This window comes from Lynx rufus, unplaced genomic scaffold, assembly GCF_022079265.1.
Source record: "Lynx rufus isolate CCGP_SWC_20201006 ecotype Redwood Valley unplaced genomic scaffold, mLynRuf1.p SCAF_21, whole genome shotgun sequence".
NCBI classification, from domain to species: domain Eukaryota; kingdom Metazoa; phylum Chordata; class Mammalia; order Carnivora; family Felidae; genus Lynx; species Lynx rufus.
The window spans coordinates 6,772,496-6,792,601 of record NW_025814836.1 but is presented as its reverse complement, the minus strand read 5'-3'; the positions used below and the strand labels follow the sequence as shown (position 1 = coordinate 6,792,601).

At 46.1% G+C, this 20,106-nt stretch overlaps 1 protein-coding gene across 2 annotated transcripts in view; it reads right to left on the bottom strand.

Moving 5' to 3' along the window:
• The window catches only part of OTUD7A (OTU deubiquitinase 7A), a 151,923-nt gene that overhangs the window by 3,901 nt on the left and 127,916 nt on the right, over positions 1 to 20,106 (bottom strand). For both annotated transcript variants that reach the window (XM_047086856.1, XM_047086858.1), the window contains exons 7-9: positions 19,344 to 19,471; positions 17,257 to 17,406; positions 131 to 245 (exon numbers count right to left, since the gene is read on the bottom strand). In XM_047086856.1, coding sequence (XP_046942812.1) covers positions 131 to 245; positions 17,257 to 17,406; positions 19,344 to 19,471 — 393 coding nt within the window. The remainder of the gene's footprint in view (positions 1 to 130; positions 246 to 17,256; positions 17,407 to 19,343; positions 19,472 to 20,106) is intronic.

Genomic DNA, 20,106 nt, shown 5'->3' with positions numbered 1-20,106 from the left:
CCCGCACGCACCCCGCCCGCAGGCACGCCAGCTGTCCCAGGAGGAGCAAGGGCGGCCCGGCCCACGCCGGGAAACCGGCGACAGCCGGCCCTTTAGGGCGTTGGGGGAGGGGCACGGGGTAGGGGCTCACTGGGCCAGCCGGGCGTTATCGTTGTCGTCTTTGCCCCACTCCCAGTCCTTCCCGGGGTCCACTGCAAAGTGCAGAGGCAGCAGCTTGTGCTCCGAATCCGTCAGAGGGATCACGGCTGGAACAGAAGAGAGAGACGCGGTGCCAGGTGGCCCCCGGGCGGGCCGAGAGGCTCCAGGCCCCAGCAACCCCCAGGAAGCCAGGAAAGGGAGTTCCAAGACCAGGTGTCTCCTTAATTAAGGAAACCGAATGGAGACTCACAGTGCCATCTGTGCCAGCAGGAGCGTTAAGACCACAGGTGTCAAAATCACTAGTGATAGTTTAAAATACTTCGTGTTTATTGTGGACCTTGAAGAGCAGTTGGAGACCTCACCTGGACTCTGCTGACGATTGGGGTCTGTCAGAAGGCAGGTACCCCGGTTGGGCAGCAGACGATAAAACCTATTACTGCTTCTGTTATTTCTGAGGAGGGACCCAAGCAAATTAGACAAGTAAGGTTGTTGGTTACCTCTCAGTGTGCAAATTAGACAAGTAAGTTCTGCTTGCCAATCTGTTCATTTGTGAACTCATTCAATTAAATCTGTCAGTTCAAGGAATGGATGGGGGGCGGGGAACCCAAGGATTTCGTGGCTCCTGGCCAGGGGGAGCTCACAGGTAACAATCTCATGTCAGGTGGTGGTGAGTACCCTGAAGAGTAAACAGCAGACTGAGGGGAGCTAAGGCAAGCCTTTCTAGGGCAAGCCTTTCTGAGGAAATAAGGTAGGTGTAGGCCTGTAGGCAGAAACTGCAGGGAGGAGAGCCTCGCCCTCACCCAGGGATCCATTCATCACAAACACTCCCGAGTGAAACGCCCAGCTGGGGGAAGTCTTAGCCCATCTCAGGCTGGGGCGGAGTGGGGGTGTTCACAGGTTTGCCTGGATCTGCTAGAAGCTTCTGAGCTGCTGTGGGACCCAGTGCCCAGTGAGAACAACTTGCTCCTCCCCTGGGTTTACCCTACCTCTGCCTCCTTGCTGCTCTGCCCCCGCCCCCGTACTGGTCATAAGCCTGGTGTCATTTCCCATGATTCATGGCAAGGGTGCCACGGCAAGAACAAAAAGACAAATAAGTAAATAAAATCTATGACTGAATACCATTAATAGTTGACTTTCTAATAAAAAATTGCAAACATTGACTCACTGCTGCCCTCCAGTGTTGCTAAAGAGAAAACGTGAGCACAAATGATCCTCCACCCCCAGATAAAGCAAACACAGCTTTGCTGGGGGAGCGGGATGGAGGGGTGACGGCGTTCTGTTTAAAGTGGCTAGAGACTGGAAGTATTGTGTTCTGGTTTGGTTGGTCAAGGACAGCTTGGTGTGCCCCAGCTACAGGCCACCAGGTTCTGCCTTGACATGGCCGTGACACAAAGGGTGCTCCTCCCAGGGCTCAGCTGCAGGGCAGTCACACTCAGGGAGGGCTGCAGTGCCCGTCCCACGGTTCCATGACTCAACACAAAAGCAGAGATGGAGTTGGCCTAGCTTCCCATCCACTGGGCTGGGGTGGGGGTGGTAGTGGATCCCTCTGTAGACACTTGCTAGGGTACTGCACCTCCCTAGAGTGCTTGTAAAGGCACTGATTCCAGGCCCCCATGCAGATGGCCAAACCAGTGTCCAGTAAAAAGACCCAAGGACTATATTTTAAGTAAGCATCCTCTGTGGTTCTTAAAATCATACAAATATGGAAAATATTGTTCCAGAACAATAATCTGTTTGAAGTAGTTACTGTGGGTAGGACTTGGGCAATTTGGGACTGGCTGTCCACTCCTTTCTCAGGGGAGAAGTGCAGTTGGGAGATGTCTGCCCAGTCATGGCTACAATTCCCAGCCCCCAGCACTTAGGAGGGAATAGGTGCTGAGTTGCACCCATGGCATGAGAGCAGAAACACTATGGGAAGTGCTGGGCAATGTGGTTAGGTGTGGGTGGCGTTCTCTCCACAACCCCACACCCTCATCCTTCTGTATGCTGAAACTTGATGGTGCTACAAGATGGCTGGGTGAGCTCCTGACTCCCCACTTGCCAATCAGGAACAGCTATTTTAGACTTTATTTGCAGGAGAACCACATTTCTCTCCCTATGATTTTGGTTTATGTCAGATAAAACAGCTAAAGATCCACATGCCCCTCAGCCTCTACTCCCTATCACTTCCCTACCAAGGCTCCTGGAAATTTGTACCCTCAATGGCTGGACTGGAACTGACTCCATGCGCTGCCCCCTGCTGGGCAGACGGTTGGACTCACCTGAAGGTGCTAGAGCCTGATCACCTAGCAGGGTCTTGGCAGCCTCTCAGCATGAATCTTAGTGGGGTGAGGTACTTGGAAAGGTACTAAGGACATGCCTGCTTGCAAGAAAAGGCACCTTCTTTGCCAGGGCTAACAAAAGGCATATTCTCTGCAGAGGGTACAGCTTTGGCCTGTGTGTGAGGGCCAGGGCTGCAGGGACCGAGAGCCCAACCCATAGCTGCACAAGCCAGGAGGACCTTCAGAACAGGCCCTCCCCACAAGCATTAGCTGCTTTAGATGCATCTGCCTCCCATTTTATACATTCACTTTTCCCAATTGGAAATGGGGCCTCACCCAGGGAGATAGATATGTAGTGATGTGGCAGCTTGCCCTCTGGTGGCAATGTCAGGAACAGCAAATGCTTTTCAAAATAAGCCCACAAACTTTTTTTTTTTCTTTGAAAAGCATGTCCTATCTTTTAACCTGGAAACACACAGCATCTCAAAACAGCCTTGACATATATTTAGTACTTATTTTCCAAAATGAATTCATACTTCTGGTTTCTGTTTCTGGGACAGCATGGTGCTATCATTACAACAACAATAACAAGCCAGACAAACTGCAGATTCACAACTTTCCTTTAATCCATCAGAGAGCAGAAGTCACAGGGAAACCAGCTAACTCCAAACCTAAGGACAGATGGGTACATACAAAGAGAAACAGACATGACTTTCATTGAGGCAGACTCAGCTGGACTACAGTAAGAAGAATTCAGCTAAAATAATTAACAAATTGGTAAAAGAAGAATGTAGCCTAGTGAAAGAATATTTAGAAGGCTGGGGGCTACAGATTATAAGGGAAATTAAAATGTATTTGTAAACCCCTCTCCATAGGACCCAACCTGGTGCTCACAAAAACACTGGCAAGAATTCTGAGAAAGCGTCCTTCGCAGACCTTTCTCTCCTGTCTATATTACAGAACAAAAGCTTAAATTGTGAGGGCAGAACACTGTTGGCCTTAGGGACTGGGGTCTTTCCTTAGTAAAGCTTGGGGTGGGAGGAGGAAATAAGAAAAAAAACCCCTCTTGTTCCCTAGTGGAGGGGCAGGAACATGTACTGAGCCCAGAAGTACATCTGGGGGAGGTTATCCCCCTTCTAAGATCCAGGGACACAGTGCCTGCCTAAGACAGAAGCTTAATTAGAATAACAAAAACATCACACTTCCTGGTCCCACTTTCACAACCAGACTAACAAGCTGTAAGTAATAGTAGTTTAATGCTAGAAGAGGGACAAGAGTTGAGAAGAGAAAGGGTGTAGCAGACAGTGAGAAAAGTCTTCTGGCAAAACAAAAGATATCACTAGTAAAATTTGAAGGCTGAGTACATTAAGGGTAACCAGAGCAGCAATGAAACCAAAACCTACCTCAAGTCCTGACTAGACTGATCCAAATCCCATACTAAAGACCTAGCAAAAGGAAAGGCATACTTAGTTCCAAGAATCAAAATGATATACCTCAGTCTTTATTATCCTACTCAATATGTCTGACTTTCACCAAACTGCTAGTGTAAGAAAAGATAAGAACTCCCCCCCCCCCGCCAACATTTAATAAGATCAAGCATTTCATAGAATAAGACTCAGATATGACACAGGTGTTGAAACTGTGACATGGAATTTAGAATAATTGATTAATAAGCTGAATACTCTAATAAAAAAGGTGGATATAATTAGTGTTTAATTTCTTTCCAGCAGAGAGAAGAAATGGATAAGAAAGTATCAAATGGAAATGCTGGAAATGACAAAAACACAGTAAGAGAGATGAAGAAAGACTTTGAGGGGCTGATCACTACACTTTACAAAACTGAGAAAAGAATCTGTGAACATCAAGATAGGTCAATAGAAATTACCCAAACTGAAACACAGAGAAAAAAGAGTTGGGTAGGGGGAGATGCAGAACAGAATATCCAAGAGCTGGGGGGGCAATACCAAACACCATAAGATCTGTAAAAGTGAAATCTCAGAAGGAAAAGAGAGTATAAGACAAGGGATATTTAAAGAAATAATGGCTGACAAACGTTTCTACTTTGAATGGCAAATACTACCACAGATCCAAAAAACTAAAAACAAAAACAAAAACAAAAACAAAAAGAGCAGGAAACTAGCACCACTAACACCAAAAATATCCCTATACTTAGCATATTTAAACTGCTGAAAACTAAAGACAAAATCTTAAAGGCAGCAACAGAAAAAAGACATGTTACATACAGAGAAACAAAGATAAGAAATACAGCAAACTTTTCATGCTGAAACAGGTAAGTCAGAAGACAATGGAGTGACATCTTTAAAATGCTGAAAAAAACAAACTACTAATCCATAATTCTATGCCCAGAAAAAATATCTCTGAACACGAAGGAGACATATTTTCTCAAACAAAAAGGGAAAAATATTAATTGCCTACAGAACTGCACTAGAAAAAATATATGTATATATGTTGGACTAGGAAATATTAAAGGAAATTGGAAATTCTTTAAGGGGAAGGAATATGCTACCAGTAGAAACTTGGATTTACATAATGAAATGAAAAATGATAAAAACAGAATAAATAAATGTGGAAATAAAACTATTTTTTCTTCCTTCAATTGCTCTAAGAAACTAAGGTGAAGAGAACAGCAGTGTATTATGTGTTTATAGCATATGTAAAAGTAAAATGCTTGATAATAATGGCACAAAGAATGGGAGGAAGGGATTGAGAATAAACTGTCATAAAGTTTACACAACACATGAAGTAGAATATTACTTGAAAATAGAATCTAATTAATTAAAGATGTTTATTGTAAACTCTGTAAATCAGGAAAATAAATAACAACGAAAAACAGGGGCATAATAAGTCAATAGTGGAGATAAAATGGAGCCATTAAGAAACTAATTTAACCCAAAACTCACTTATCCAAACATATTGTTAATACCATTAAATATAAATGGTCAAAAAATACCAATTAAAAGACAAAGTTGTCAGGATGCATAGAAAAAGCAATACTCAATTCTACTGACTGCAAGAAATTAATTTTAAACATAAAAACACAGATAGGCCAAAAGATATTCACTAATTATAAAAATCTAGAGTGGCTACGCTAATGTTAGAGGAAGTGGACTCCAGAACCAGGACTGTCACCAAAAATATAGAGAAACATTACACAATGATATAGGGGTCAATTGTCTAAGAAAACATCACAATCCTACATATGTGCATGCTCCTAATGACATGCTTTCAGAGTACTAAAAGAAAATACTAACAAAAATGAAAGGAGAAACAGGTCCATTATGGATCTTGGAGACTTCATCATTTTTCTCTTTGTAATTGACAGAACAAGTAGAATGTCAGCAAGGATGCAGAACACCTGAACATCATTAGAGAACTTAAATAAATTGACATTTATAGAATGCAACAAGAGCAGAACACATTATTTTCAAGGGAACATGAAATATTCACCAAGATATAACACATTCTTAGCCAACCTTAGCAAATTTAAAAGTATAGAAATCATTAAAAGTTTTTCTCAGACCGTTACTAAATGAAAGTGTTAAACCTATAACAGAAAATATTTGGAAATTAAAAAGCATGCTTCTAAATAATCCATGGGTCAAAGAGGAAGTCTGAAGGGAAATTGAAAAATAGTTTGAACACAATGAAGTGGAAATACAACATACCAAAATTTGTGTGATGTAGCTAATCAGTGCTTAGGGGAAAATTTATGGCATTAAAATGCTTATTTTGGATAAGAAGAAAAGTTCCAGGTATGTAATCTAAATTTCTGGTTTAAGAAACTAAAAAAAAAAAAAAAAAAAAAAAAAAATAGCAAATTAAACTCAGGTGGAAGGAGGGAAACAATAAAGATTAGAGCAGAAATTGATGAAACTAGGGGTGCCTGGGTGGCGCAGTCGGTTAAGCGTCCGACTTCAGCCAGGTCACGATCTCGCGGTCCGTGAGTTCAAGCCCCGCGTCGGGCTCTGGGCTGACAGCTCAGAGCCTGGAGCCTGTTTCAGATTCTGTGTCTCCCTCTCTCTCTGCCCCTCCCCCGTTCATGCTCTGTCTCTCTCTGTCCCAAAAATAAATAAACTTTAAAAAAAAAAAAAGAAATTGATGAAACTAAAAACAGAAAAATAGTAGACAAATCAGTGAAATCAAAAGCTGGCTCTTGGAAAAGATACATAAAAAAAACAACAGATTATCCAAATCCATATTTTAAGAAGTTAGGATAAATGGTAGACTAGGCTTTTAAATGTTCTTAAGCTGTTAATATGCTGGCTAGTCAATACATGTTCATATTCTAAGACATTTTAGAATACTGAACTTTTCATTGTTAGATGATTGTAGATTTAAATGCAGTTGTAAGAAATAATGCATAAAGATCCTATCTATCCATCTCCCAGGTGCTCCCCAATGCTAACATCTTGCATACCTGGAGTACAATATCACAATCAGGATATAGACCTTGGTACACTCCACTGAGTGTATTAAGTTTATATGAGTTTTCCATGCAGTCATCTCTCTTTGTCTCTGTCTCTCCCTCCCTCCCTCCCTCTCTCTCTCTTTCTCTCTCTCTCTCTCTCTCTCTCTCTCTGTGTGTGTGTGTGTGTGTGTGTGTGTGTGTTTATTTGGTTCTATGCAATTTTATTACATGTGTAGATTTAGGTAATCCCTCCAATCAAGTACAGAATAGGTGCATCACTACAAGGGTCCCTTGTGTTATTCTTTTATAAACACACTTCCTTTCAATACTTCATTCCTGTCCCTAATCCCTGTCCACCACTGTGGATGGATGATTGTATATGTCAACTTGACTGGACTAAGGGATGCCCAGATATGGAATAAAACATATTTAGGTTATTTCTAGAGGAGATTAGCATTTGAATTGGTAGAATGAGAAAAGAGGATCATCCTCACCAATGTGAACAGGCATCATCCAATCCATTCAGGACTCAGAAGAAAAAGGCAGAGAAAGGAAGAATTTGCTCTCTTTTCTTGAGCTGGGATATACAGCTCCTCCTGCCCTCTGGCATTGGTGCTACCACTCCTTGGGCCTTCAGACTTGTATGGGAATTTATACCATTGTCCCTTACTTCTTTGGCCTTGGACTCAGACTGAATTATACCACTGGCTTTCCTGGTTCTCCAGCTTGCAGATGGCAGGAAGATGGTGAGACTTCTTGGCCTCCAGAATTGTGTGAGCCAATTCCTAAAATAACCCCCTCATATATATATACACACACACACACACACACACACACACACACACACACATCCTACTTGTTCTCTTTCTCTGAAGATCCACAACCACTAATCCGATCTCCATCTGTATAGTTTGGACATTTCAAGGATGCTATGTAACAGGACTCATATAGTATGTGATCTTTTGGGATTGACTTTTTTCATTCAGCATAATTTCTTTGAGATTCACCCAAGTAACTGCATGTATCATTTTTATTCCTTTGTACTGCTGATCAGGATTCCACAGGATGTATGTACCATAGTTTGTTAATCCAGGAAAGACATTGGGTTGTTTCCAGTTTTGAGCTATTACAAATAAAGCTACTACAAACCTTCAGGTATACAGTTTTGTGTGGACACAAATTTTTACTTCTTTGGGATAAATACCTAGGAGTATAATTCTGGGTTATATGGTAAATGATGTTTAGTCTCATAATAAAATGCCAAACTGTTTTTCCAGAGTTTTACATTTCTACAAATAAAGCAAGAGAGATGTGGTTGTTCTACATCCAGCATTTGGTATTATCACTTTTACAAATCTTAGTCATTTTGATAGGTATGTAGTGATATCTTATTGTGGTTGCAATGCTGAACATCTTTCAATGTTGTTATTTGACACCTGTGTATCCTTTTTGGTGAAATGTCTGTTCATGACTTTTTCCCATTTTTTAATTTGGATTTTTTAACTATTGTTTTTTAACTGTTCATTGCATATTTTAGATACAAATCTTTTGTTGATAGGTAGTTTTAAAATATTATCCCCCAATCTATAGCTTGTCTTTTCATTTTCTTAACAGTTGTTGTTTTGTTTAATTTTTTTTTTTTTTTTTTGCAGAACAGAGGTCCAATTAATCAATTTTTCTTTTTTTTTTTTTTTGATTATGATTTTGTGTCAAAGAGCTCTTTGCCTAGCTCTGGGTCCCCATATTTTCTTTGAAAAATTTTATAGTTGTGCATTTTACATGTATTCTGTGATTCATTTTGAGCTAATGTTTATATTATTAAGATTTAGGTTCACGTTCATATTTTTGCCTATGGATGTTAAATTGCTTTATCACCATTTGTGGAAAAGACTCTCTGTTCTCCATTGAATAGATTTTGTTCCTTTGTCAGAGGACACAGGACTTCAGTTCATGCCACAGCCCTATTGGGTGGGTCAAGAGAGGGAGCAGGACTGGGGATGACCTTTGTCCCACTTTCACTAAACTTCAGAGTTTTGTGAAAGTCAAAGGAGATAGTGCATGGGAGATGAGGTTTGGGAAAATGCAAAATGGAAAGCAAAGTGTGATAAATCTTCCATCTAAGAGGTATCTTGCTAGAGGACTCTCAGAAATGTCTTGGGAGAGGTAGAAATTTTTGAGGGCCATGGGGAGGTGCAGCAGTCACCACTGGCTGCCCATCCTTTGTTCCCACTAACAGACCCCACCTCCTGGGACTGTCATGAAGGGTCAGGATGGCTCTAAGGCATTCATGGTTGACTCATTTCTATGACTTCTGAGACAAAGCCTAGAACAGAATCTGCTCAATGAGATGTAAGAGGAAATCAATTGGAAGATTCCTGGTTAAAAGCAACACAAAGGAGGGCCAGGGTCTTTTCTGATCTCTCCATGTTTTGTGTGAGGATATGATGCTTGGAGCTACAATAGTCATCTGACCAATGAAGGACAACTATGGGACAAAAGGCAACAGGCCAAGGAGAGTGGAGAGACAAAAAGGGCCTAGGTCTTTGACGAATGTCAGGTTCCAAATCAACCAAATGCTGGTCATCAGATTTCTCATGACATGAGAGTATAAACCTCTTTATTCTTTGTGTGAGATAGGACACCATGGTGGTTGTGTGAAAGCCATGCTTGACAGTGGAAAACCAGGAGGTGTGAGGTTGCTTCTGAGCCATCTCTGTAGGAGCCCAGGTCTGCTGGTGAGGCTCTGCTATGCTTGGACCCATGCCTGAGACCCAGCAGCCACTGGGTCCTGCCCCTGGGCAGGAAGAAATCCAACCCTAGGCGTACACCCATTTAACTGTCCTGGTTACAAGTGCCTGGAATGGAGTGCCATCATACAAGCATTCTTGAAGAACATCCCTGCATCTCAGGCCCACAGGGTTCCACATGAGAAAGCTGGAGCCCACCCACAGCCTGGCCAGATCTTGCTTCCAGGAATCTGTGGCATTCGTGGCAAGCTTTCATGCCATCAACCATGTAAATGGCAGTCCTGCCCTTTGCTCTGCTGGACTGCCACTGGGATGACCCCTCTTTCCCTGGAGTGGAATTGTGAGGATTAGCTACATTCCAAATATCTACTAGGCCCTGGTTTAACTAGAGTTTGCAGAAAAAATTTTTAAAAATCCACCATCCATTATAATGGGGCCCAGGGTTCCCACGTACAGGCATTTGGCTGTTGAGGGGGCAGGGAGCTCACATATACTTAGTCAACTACTAATGGATCTGAATGCAGCATCTGTTGGTCAAGAAGGTGATGCTGATGAACTGAGCCAGAAATGTCCAGCTTGGACAGACTGAACCCAGAAGTTCTGTTGTTTGAATGGACACTTGGGATCCATACACAAGAGACGCCCTCCCCTTCTCTTCTCCACTTAGTGATGCCCTTTCATCCTCAGGCTTTTAGAGCACATGTCAGTTCCTTCTCAGCTCTGGATACCTGGGCCTCCCCTGTGGCACTGAGGAGGCTTCTCACCAGGGCCAGGGCCAGCCAGGGCACATCCCTGCTTAGGGTGGGCTCTGCTGGACTTGCCATGTGAGTTTGCTCTGCAAAACACCACCTCCTCTGGGAGGCACCTTCATCTTTCTCCTCCAAATCGCCAAATCCCTGGGGTCTTCCTGGTCCCAGGGTTCTTCCCCATGTGGCCACATAGGCTCTGCAGGTAGGTGCTGCCTGATCTTTGCATCCCCCACTTACTGTTTGCACAGTCAATCCTCACCCAGATGTGTTGAGTGATAGTTTATGCTGACTAACTGAACTGCCCTGGAGTAATCAAACCCTTCATTTATTGGTCATAACACTAGTCAGGAAGGATATCAGGACACAGAGAAGGAAGTTCCAAAGGGAAGTGTTAATGCACAGCTTGCATACCAGGAGCGGCCATGGCCAGGCCTTCATGCAGACACTGCCCTTGCTCAGAGCACCTGGCTCCAGCTGGCATCTGCTTGGTAGCCATGTGTGATGAGAGAGGGAACCTCTTTGCCCTGGCATTGGGTCCAGGCTATGGGAAGAGACAGGCCTGATGGTGGGTGAGGGATGGTAGAAGAAACTCGGGGGGGGGATCCCTAGGCCATACCTTTCCTCTTGGCCTTCTCCTGGGGACCAAGACCACCGGAAGATGCAGGAGCACACTTTGGTCTCTCACCAGTGAGCAGGCATTTTCCTTTCTACCCTCTATAAAAGTTCCAGTAGGCATTTTATTTTTCCTTTTATTCTTAAAAAAAAAAATTCAAACAGAGGTTGAAGAAGTCCCAGGTAGGAGTCAGGATACCTATGCCCCTGGTTGTCCAGGTGACCTATATGAGTCCCTCCTGTGTAGGGCACAGCAAGGGTTGGGCCGGCTGACCTTCTTCCCAGCTCTGACATGCCCTCCTTCTGGATGTGGTGGTTCTGTGGGGAATGGGAAGATTAGGGGTGCACAGGGCACCTTCCTCTCCACTGTTGATTTCTCATCAGCTCTGGTTCTGGGTTGGAAGCCAAAGTAAGATGTCATTGGATCTGACTGGTCCTCAGTGGAAGCGGAAGTCCTTCACAAGCTTTGTAATGCCTCTCCATCCAGGTACCAAGCTGGCCTGCTGTAGTGTGTGTGTGTGTGTGTGTGTGTGTGTGTGTGTGTGTGTGTGTCAGGGGGAGATGTGAGGTCACAGCTGGGTTCCACCTTCCATGTATGTGGCCTGGGAGGAAAGACACTCCATAAACATATGGGACACTGCTGATGGGTCAAGGGCTCAGGTGGGAGTCAACAGGACTGTTCCTTGCTCCCAATAAACTCTGAAGATATGCTTAAAATTTTTTTAACCATATTTTATGGTATTTGCTGATTTGTGTTTAGACTCACCCATTCATTCACTTGGGCTTGAAGACTGGTATTCTCATTCTGTCTGTATTCCTTTCCTTGGGCTGCTATAACAAAGCAACAACAGACTGCATGGCTTAAACAGCAGAAATGTGTTTTCTCACAGTTCTGGAGGCTGGAATTCCAAGGTCGAGGAATCAGCAGGGATGGTTCCTTCTGAGGCCTCTCACCTTGGTTTGTGGATGGCTGTCTCCTCCCTGGGTCCTCCTGTGGTTCCCCTCTGTGTGTGTCTGTGTCCTAATCTCTTATAAGGACACCACTCAGGTGGATTAGGGTCCACCCACATGACCTCACTTTACCCCTTGAAAGGCCTTGTCTCCAAATACAGTCACATCCTTGAGATACAGGGGTTAGGAAGTCAACATATGAATTCAGCCCTTAACAATGAATGCTGTTGCCTCTCCCTTCATGACACACTGAGATATCTCAACTCAGAGAAAAGTCTCCTCACCAGTTCACTGAGGAAATGCAGGATTTGGGCTGATACTTTCCTGCTATTTACCAGTTTCCAAAGTTATGTGTGGCACCAAGTAGAGGTGAAAAGTGAGTTTTTTGCCAAGTATCATTATGAATTTGTGGACTAAACAATCCTTGTCGTATTTCTACTCATTCCAGTTATGATCTTTACTGTCCCTCTTGTCCTGTGGGAGCCTTGTCTATTCAGCCCAGGAGTCCTTCTAACACCATGCTAGTTGCTTCTGAGGATGTCTTAGTTTCTTCCAGGACAAGATGCTCTGGGATCTTTGTGGATACTTCCTAACTCGATCTGCCCATGCTCTCACACACAGGTGTTTGGGGGCAAACAGGACGTGTGTGTGTGTGTGTGTGTGTGTGTGTGTGTGTGTGTGTGTTGATGCTGGGGACGGTGGCAGTGGCTTGTCCTGCATGGAAGGTGAGGAGGCTGCAGGGTGGGATGGGGGCATGGTCATTTAGGACATTCCTGAAGTGCCCAACTTGTCCCGTGGGGCCTGCCAGATTCCAGATGGTTGGGTGTGTGAGTAAACAAACACCCTTCCTGTCTAAGCCATGCTGAGCTGGGTTTTGGTTACCTGCAGCTGAAGGGATTCTAACAGGCACCAGGGGACCTCATGAATGGAGAGAGAGGCATGGCAGGAAAAGGACAGGGAGGAAAAAGATGGTTTTCCCACTAAATCTTCTCTCCCTCAGCTGCCCATCCTTGTGGGCAAGGATGCTCACTGGGGTGGTGACTTAGCATCTGTAAAATCTTCCTGTTTCAGCAAAGGTGCCCTCTGGAGACAGAGTCCAGTGCATCCTGAAAGCACAGAGCTACAGAGACTTTCTTTAAGGTTGGAGTGAAAAGCCCAGTGCCTGGCTAAGTTCTGATTTCAGAAGGGTTCAGAAGGCTGTGGGTGCAGAGCTGCGGTCCTGTCTGGGAGAGTCCCGGCACAGGCCCAGGGCTTGAGGACAGAAAACCTTTGAGCACGAAACTACCAGGTGGCATTCAGATGTGGGAGGCACACGATCATCTAGTCAGCTGCCTGGCACCAGGTCTGGCTTCCAACAGGACCCCCAATATCTCCCTGTCATGTGGGGGCCCTGGCCACTGCCAGGACTGCACGGAGCATGTGCCATCCTTTACCTGTGGCAGCCCCTGAACCATAAGACTCAAAGGCATTGACAAGTGCTATAAGACAGCCTGCTTATCTCCCTGCCCTTAAAGAGAACAGGTTTTCTGTTAAGGAGCTGGCACTGACAGCCTCATGCACCATGGCTTTTTAGGGGATTGAGAGCCCAACAGTCAACACTGGTTTATTTCCAGACAAGGGACCAGTTGGTAAAGAATTAATTTCTATCCTTTTGCCTTTCCCCAGATACAAGGTACTCATCACTGCTGAAAGAAAGAGGACAATCCAGATGGAACTGCCTAAAACATCACGCCACCCCCTGGATGTGAAGCTGGCTCACTGAACCCCCACCAACCACCTCGCCCCCTCCTTCCTCCACTGTACTCTCTTCTCAGGCTTCTATGCAGCCAGAAACCTGCAGGCATGGTGTTCAGCTTGGGTTAGCAAGAGGCCAGCACAAGTCCTCGGGGATGGTTTTCCTCCCAAATGAAAAGACAAACTTTCAGGAAGAGAAGGTATTTGGATGTGATGCCTGGAGCTGCAGTACCCATCATATGACCATGAGACTGAAACCACATGATAGTAATGGTGGATGGGGGTGCCTGCGTGGCTCAGTCAGTTAAGTATCTGACTTTGATCTCACAGTTTGTGACTTTGAGCCCCGCATTGGGCTCTCTGCTGTTAGTGCAGAGCAGAGAAAGCCCAGTTTGGATCCTCTGTCTCCTCTCTCTCTGCCTCTTCCCCCCACTTTCTCTCTCTCTCAAAAATAAATAAACATTAAAAAAATAATGGTGGAGCAGGGAAAGGCTGGGAGCCTGAATCCCTGAGAACATTTAGAGCTGCTGTGCCAGTCCTGGACCACCCACCTCAGGAAGGACCCCCTGTGAGAGAAGCAGCAGCAGCCCTTTCTCCTCTGAGCCCCTTACAGCCCAGTGCTATTCAGGTCACATCTTCCTTTGGGAGCTTATAGTATGGCTTTCTGTGGCTGCTTCCATTTTCCTTGGCATTATAAGGGCCGAGAAGAGAGGCTGAGTCTGTTCCTTAGATGGGCTCCTGACCTCCTCTCAGCTTCTCCCCAACACCCCCATCAGGTAACAACACATGAAATTCTAGGACCTGGTATTTGCAAAAAGGCACCCCCCCCCCCCCCCCCGCTGTAGGTCAGGAAAGGACAGCAGCACCGAGGCGCCCTGGGGTTGGCTTCCCCTGGTGATGGCTCCCTCAACAGGTTTTCTCTGTTCCTCCCACCTTTAGCAGGTCCTTTTGGGGAGACACAACACTAATGGTGGCCAGGAAGGGACGTATTCAAGACATTTAGGTTTATCTTTGAAGCAACACTGAAGGATCAGGAGATAGGACTGCCTTAGCGATAGGCAATGTTGTTTCCTAGATAGGACTCCTGATGCCGCACAGCACGGTAACAGCACTGCCTAGGCCTTTCCATGACCAATGGCACATTCCTTAAGCACAAGCTTGCTCTGCCACATCAGCACCACTCCTTCAGCAGCCTCGCACTTTCGCTCAGGCCTATTCTGCCCCCTGGTACCAGCCTCCGGACATCACACACGGCCTCCAAGACTACTTCTCACCCACCTCTCTCTTCTGTCTCTGTCTGTTCTTCCAAACTGGAATAATCGCTCTTTTCCTGAATGGAGCTTGTGCCTCCCTTGTGTACATCCTGCCTTGTACTGTGGTGTGGGGGAGTTGCCTGTCTCCTCTATAAGGTAGTGAGAGCCCTAAAGCAGGGATACCATCATCTTTGGGGCTCCCAAACCTGGAAGTAACAGGTGCTTAACATACATTTATTAAACTAACCCTTGGCCCCCAAACAGATCCTGTGGAACCACTGAGATTCAGGCTGATGGGAGGTATAGAGAGCAGAGCCACCTCTACCAGCACCCGTAAGCCTTACAAGGGTGGCACAAGGATGTGTTGCTGCAAAACTTAAAGCCTCAGAGCCCACAGAGCATTTGTGTTCTCTCCAGATGTATGAGGGTTTGACATGCCACACACAAGTTACCCAGCCTGGGCACAAGGGCACTGCACAGGGGACCCTGGGTGGCTCAGTCAGTTGAACGTCCGACTTCGGCTTGGGTCATGGTCTCACAGTTTGTGGGTTCGGGCCCCACATCGGACTCTGTGCTGACAGTGTGAAGCCTGCTTCGGATCCTCTGTCTCCTCTCTCTGCGCCTCTCTCTCTCTCTCAAAAATAAACATTAAAAAAAAAGAAGGTGCCACTGTGGCACTTGACTTGCAGTGGGTCAAGGGGGCTGGATGGGGCCACAAGACATCAGTGGAAGTAGGACCCCCCCCCCCGCTCCACTCCCCCCCACCTCTGCTCAGAGGGGTAACCTAGTGGGTAGAGCTGCAGAAGCCTGTGTCACAGCAACACAGAACCAAGGATTGGGACCCAAACTCCTCTTTGGGAAAACCAAGTCATCAAAGGTGAAACCACAGTCACCTCTGCAATCATTCCCCTGAGAGAAGCTGAACCACAGCCCCACCTCATGCGTCCTTTTATAGAAAGGCACCTGCATTTTCACCTTGAAACACCTCAAAACAGTATCTGGAAGGCCTGGAGGAGCTCAATGTCTTCTATATAAAACAGGACTGGGTGTCTGAGCCCCCTGTTCAGCAACCAGGGATGCCAGCCCTGAGACTTTTATCTTCCCTGACAGCAGAGAGTCTCTGGGGAGCCTGGATGGAGTGGCCTCGATCCTGGCTGGGATCCCAAGTCCTGAGAAAGGGCCCCCACATGGCCCAAGGGCTGTGGTAAGCTCTGAGGAGAGCTAAAACCCACAAAGGCCAAAAGGCTGACAGACAACAGAAAAGGCAAAGATGGCTCTCAGTCCTTCATGGCTAAATACTGTTTTCCATGACCCAAATGAGATATCTGTCAATGATACGGAAAAATGATGTGATTTTCCCATTACAGCTGGCCACAACCCTGCTTTCCTTTTCCTTCCAGGAGTCACATCACTGCCTGGCTAGCCACCATGCATTGCTGGAGACCACACCCAAAGGCAGGGACCCTGAAACTGTCAGTCCTGCCTGTCCTTTAGTCTCTTGGGGATTCTCTGTCTAAAGCAGAAGCAGGATTGACAAGAGGAGGATGAGTTTCCCCCTCTCACTCAGCCAGCCACCAGTTAACATGAGAAAACAGCATCCATTCTAATCAGAATCCTGCCATTTCCGCAGCAAAGACACATATCAAAGAGATGGAAGACAGGCTCCACATGAGCATCTGACCAGTGGTGGCCTGAAACTGTGCAGTGCACAGCCTGTGGGGCTGGCCTGGTGGGCCTGTCTGCAGCACTGAAACAACTACTTAGGGAAACAGCTGCAGCAATTTGAAAGAGAATATCAACCTTTTGATTCAAAAGCTTACTCTAGAGCAGAGGTTGGCAAAGTTTTTCCATAAAGCTCTACTTAGTAAATATTTTAGGCTCTGCAAGCCACATGGTTTCTGTGGCTGCTACTCAGTTTTGCCCCTGTAGTGCAAAGCAATAGCCACTGATAATATGTCAATGAATGAATATGGCTGTGTTCCACTAAAACTTTATTTACAAAAATCGGCAGTGGGGCCATAGTTTGCAGGCCCCTGCTCTAGTGACCTAAAGAGTTTACATCTAAGATGAATTATAAATGTACATATAAAATGTACATAGATGTGAAAGGGAAAAACATTAAAGGCTATTTAAGTGTGGTAGGAATTATTAATTTGCTTTGTGTTTGAAATTAAAAGTTGTCTTTGACATTGTTATTTCCAATGACATGTGCATTTGCAACATTTGCATGTGCATACTCATTTATCCATATACACACAAAATCCATTGTTACTGAATGTGCATGGGTGTGCTCCCCACAGACAACCCCACATTCTGCCTCCCCATGCCCTCCTGTGCCCACCCCTGCCCTGTACATTGTGTCTCAGGAAGCAGCAGGCATACCTTGTTCTCTTTGCTGATCTCTCTGCTCCATGGACACCAGGGCAGAGAAATGCGCTTGATCATAGGCAAGAACCAGAGGTGAGCAATGGCACCTGTTGGGAGGCACCTCCAAAGGCAGGTAAATCCCTCCAAATGGGATTGGAGCAAATGCTGTGGACAGAAATGGTGAGAGCATGTGGAGCCTGAAGAGGACCTAAGTGGCATCCCTTACCACCTTGCATGAGGTGGTGGGGCAGAAGGGAGGGTCATCAGCCTTAGATCATCAGCCACCCTTGGGCTGATGTTCTCAAGGCAGTAAGCTAGGTGTTGCCCATCTGGTGATGGGTGAGAGAGCTCAGGCTCACAGGTACTAGGTGGATGAGACCTGGAGCCCCATGCATGCTCAGGAAACCCCTCACTCCCTCCTGCCTCCATGGCAGAGTCCTTCTTGCTCATCCTTGTGCCTTGTCAGGCTGCACACTGGAGACAAAAGGGACAGGGCTGAGAGCTTTTCACTGTGACTTTCCCAGGGATGGCCTGCTGCCCTGAGACCTACACAGATGATCAAGAGCTCACAACAGTCAGCAGTGACATGCACTGAACACTGTCTGGAAATCCATGTTTTTCTGGATGAGTTTCTTCCTCTCCTTGTGTTCATTAAAGCATTTATATACAGAATGATATCTATGCTTCTCAAGAGCTTTCTTGTTCTATATTTTGAGAAGCTCTTCTGTTGAGTCCAAAGGAACCAACCAGAAAACTCCAGCACCAAGTTGTGAGTCAGATGGGAAATGGGAGATGAGGATTGGCTTCTTTAGCAATTGGGACACAATCATGTTCATTTCCTTACTCATCAAAGGGAGGGATGAGAGCCTAAACCCTTACTGAAACAGAACAACTTCTGGAAATATCTGCCCTGCTACAGCATCTACTTCTTAATAAGAACCTTGTCTCTCTTGGCCTTGGAGTCAGTGACTCACTCACTGTATTTCTGTGAGCTGAATGCAGGCAAAAATAGCTTCTGTGATGCTTTTGAGGAACTCTCAGGTTTCCTTCCACCAGCCCTGCTTTATCCACATTAGATTTAGTTGTGATTCTGCCCACGGGCTGAGAGGTGGGGTAGGCCCACTTGGAGAGGGCTGAGCCATTGAGCACAGGTAACATTGAAGGAAACATGGACCCAGCCTTGTGGGATCTGATGGGTACACGTCTATGTGCCCAGAGACCCCAGTGAGAGTCCTGGCTCTGTACCCAGAGAGAACAAACACCATGTTGCTGCCTGCACAGGGAAGGAGGTGGCACTGGTCAGGACCAATGTCCTTCCACTGTGACAACCATGGCCCCATTAGACTTCCTTTGGCAGTTGTGACTCAGCAAGAAGAGCCTTGTCCTAATTTGTAGGACACTCTGGAAGACCCATGACTTTTGTTAAGGCTCAGGTTTAAATTTAAGTTAGGCTGGGGGATATTCACTGTCTGGCATTTACCTGGCAAGGAGACCTTTTTGAGAAGTGACCAAAGGGAAACATGGCACCAAAAGGGACTGGCTTGTGCTAGTGATGGAAGCAAAGGGAAAGTGAAAAGTCTGGGAGGGGCTGGACCTGGGAAGTTGTGCTGAGTGGCAGGGGCAGTTGCACAGGGGGTGACCTTCCTGGCCCACCTTCCCTGACCTCTCCTCTTTCCCTACTCTTTTGAGAGTGTGGCTGCCCTGTGAACTTTGGAAGTGGCCTTGCCACTTGCTTGGGCAGAAAGGCTGGAGGAAGGACCAGCCACAGGCACCTACTGCCCTGGGTTGACCTGGTTTCTTCAAGGCTTTAGCCCTCAGGGCTTCATTCCAGCTGACACTCAGCCAGATTTCTCATGGCCACCTGCCATTGACACAAAGCATAGATGGCTGGGTGGATGGCCAGGAGTAAACCCTCCTGCCACTGGGAAAGAAAAAGAAACACATGAAATTGAGAAATACTATAATCTTCATCTTCACAGAATAATGCTCTGTGGCCTTCTGGGAACCTCAACTTGTACATTAGGCTGTCTCTTCCTTAATAGGGATGTTATGTTTTCTGGGTCATGAGTCCTATATGGCCGTTTTATTATATATGAACTTACCTTCTCCACCTGAGTCCCTCAACATCGTATCTGCTACGACAACTATTGGTCTTCTTAATATGTGGGCGAGGACAAACACATGGAACTCCTCTAGACTCTCATACACGGGGTCCTCAGAGTTGTCCACACTAGGAGACAAAGCAAAGCAAGCCTGAGTTAGGGTTTGGGATGTCGGGGATGTTGAAGGCAGTATCTTCCATCCAGATCTTACCTCTATGGACCCTGCCTGTTGAGGCCCTCTGAAGCCACCTCCCTGCCATGCCATCCACTGATGGCAAAGACATAAGCCCCAGCACCTCACCCCACCCTGCATTGAGTGGTCTCAGGGGATGACAGGAAAGAAGCTGCCTGTGATGGCTGCTTGCCACCTTTAAGACAAGGTGGCAGAGGCAGCCCACCCAGAGCATATGGCAACATGGGGGCTAGTTATCTGGGGCACTGAACACGGATGTGGTGGGGGCTGGAGGGGTGGAGGCTTCCATTTTGGTCCATTACTATATCCAGCAGCTTGAGTTGAACCTTACCCATTAGGGGCACAGGTGTGCCTGCACACATCAGGTGGGCTGGGAGGGAGGCATTGATACAAAGATCTGAGTGCCTTTCTAGGAAATAGTCCCCCTGACAGAAAAGGGAGTGAGAAGGTTGCCTGGGTTTCAATTCTCAGAGCAACAGGGGAGTGACCCTGAATGCCCAACCCAGGCTACTTGGACCCACTGGAGCCCACCTGTCTGACTCATGTCTGAGGCTCAGAGAAAGAGCTGCC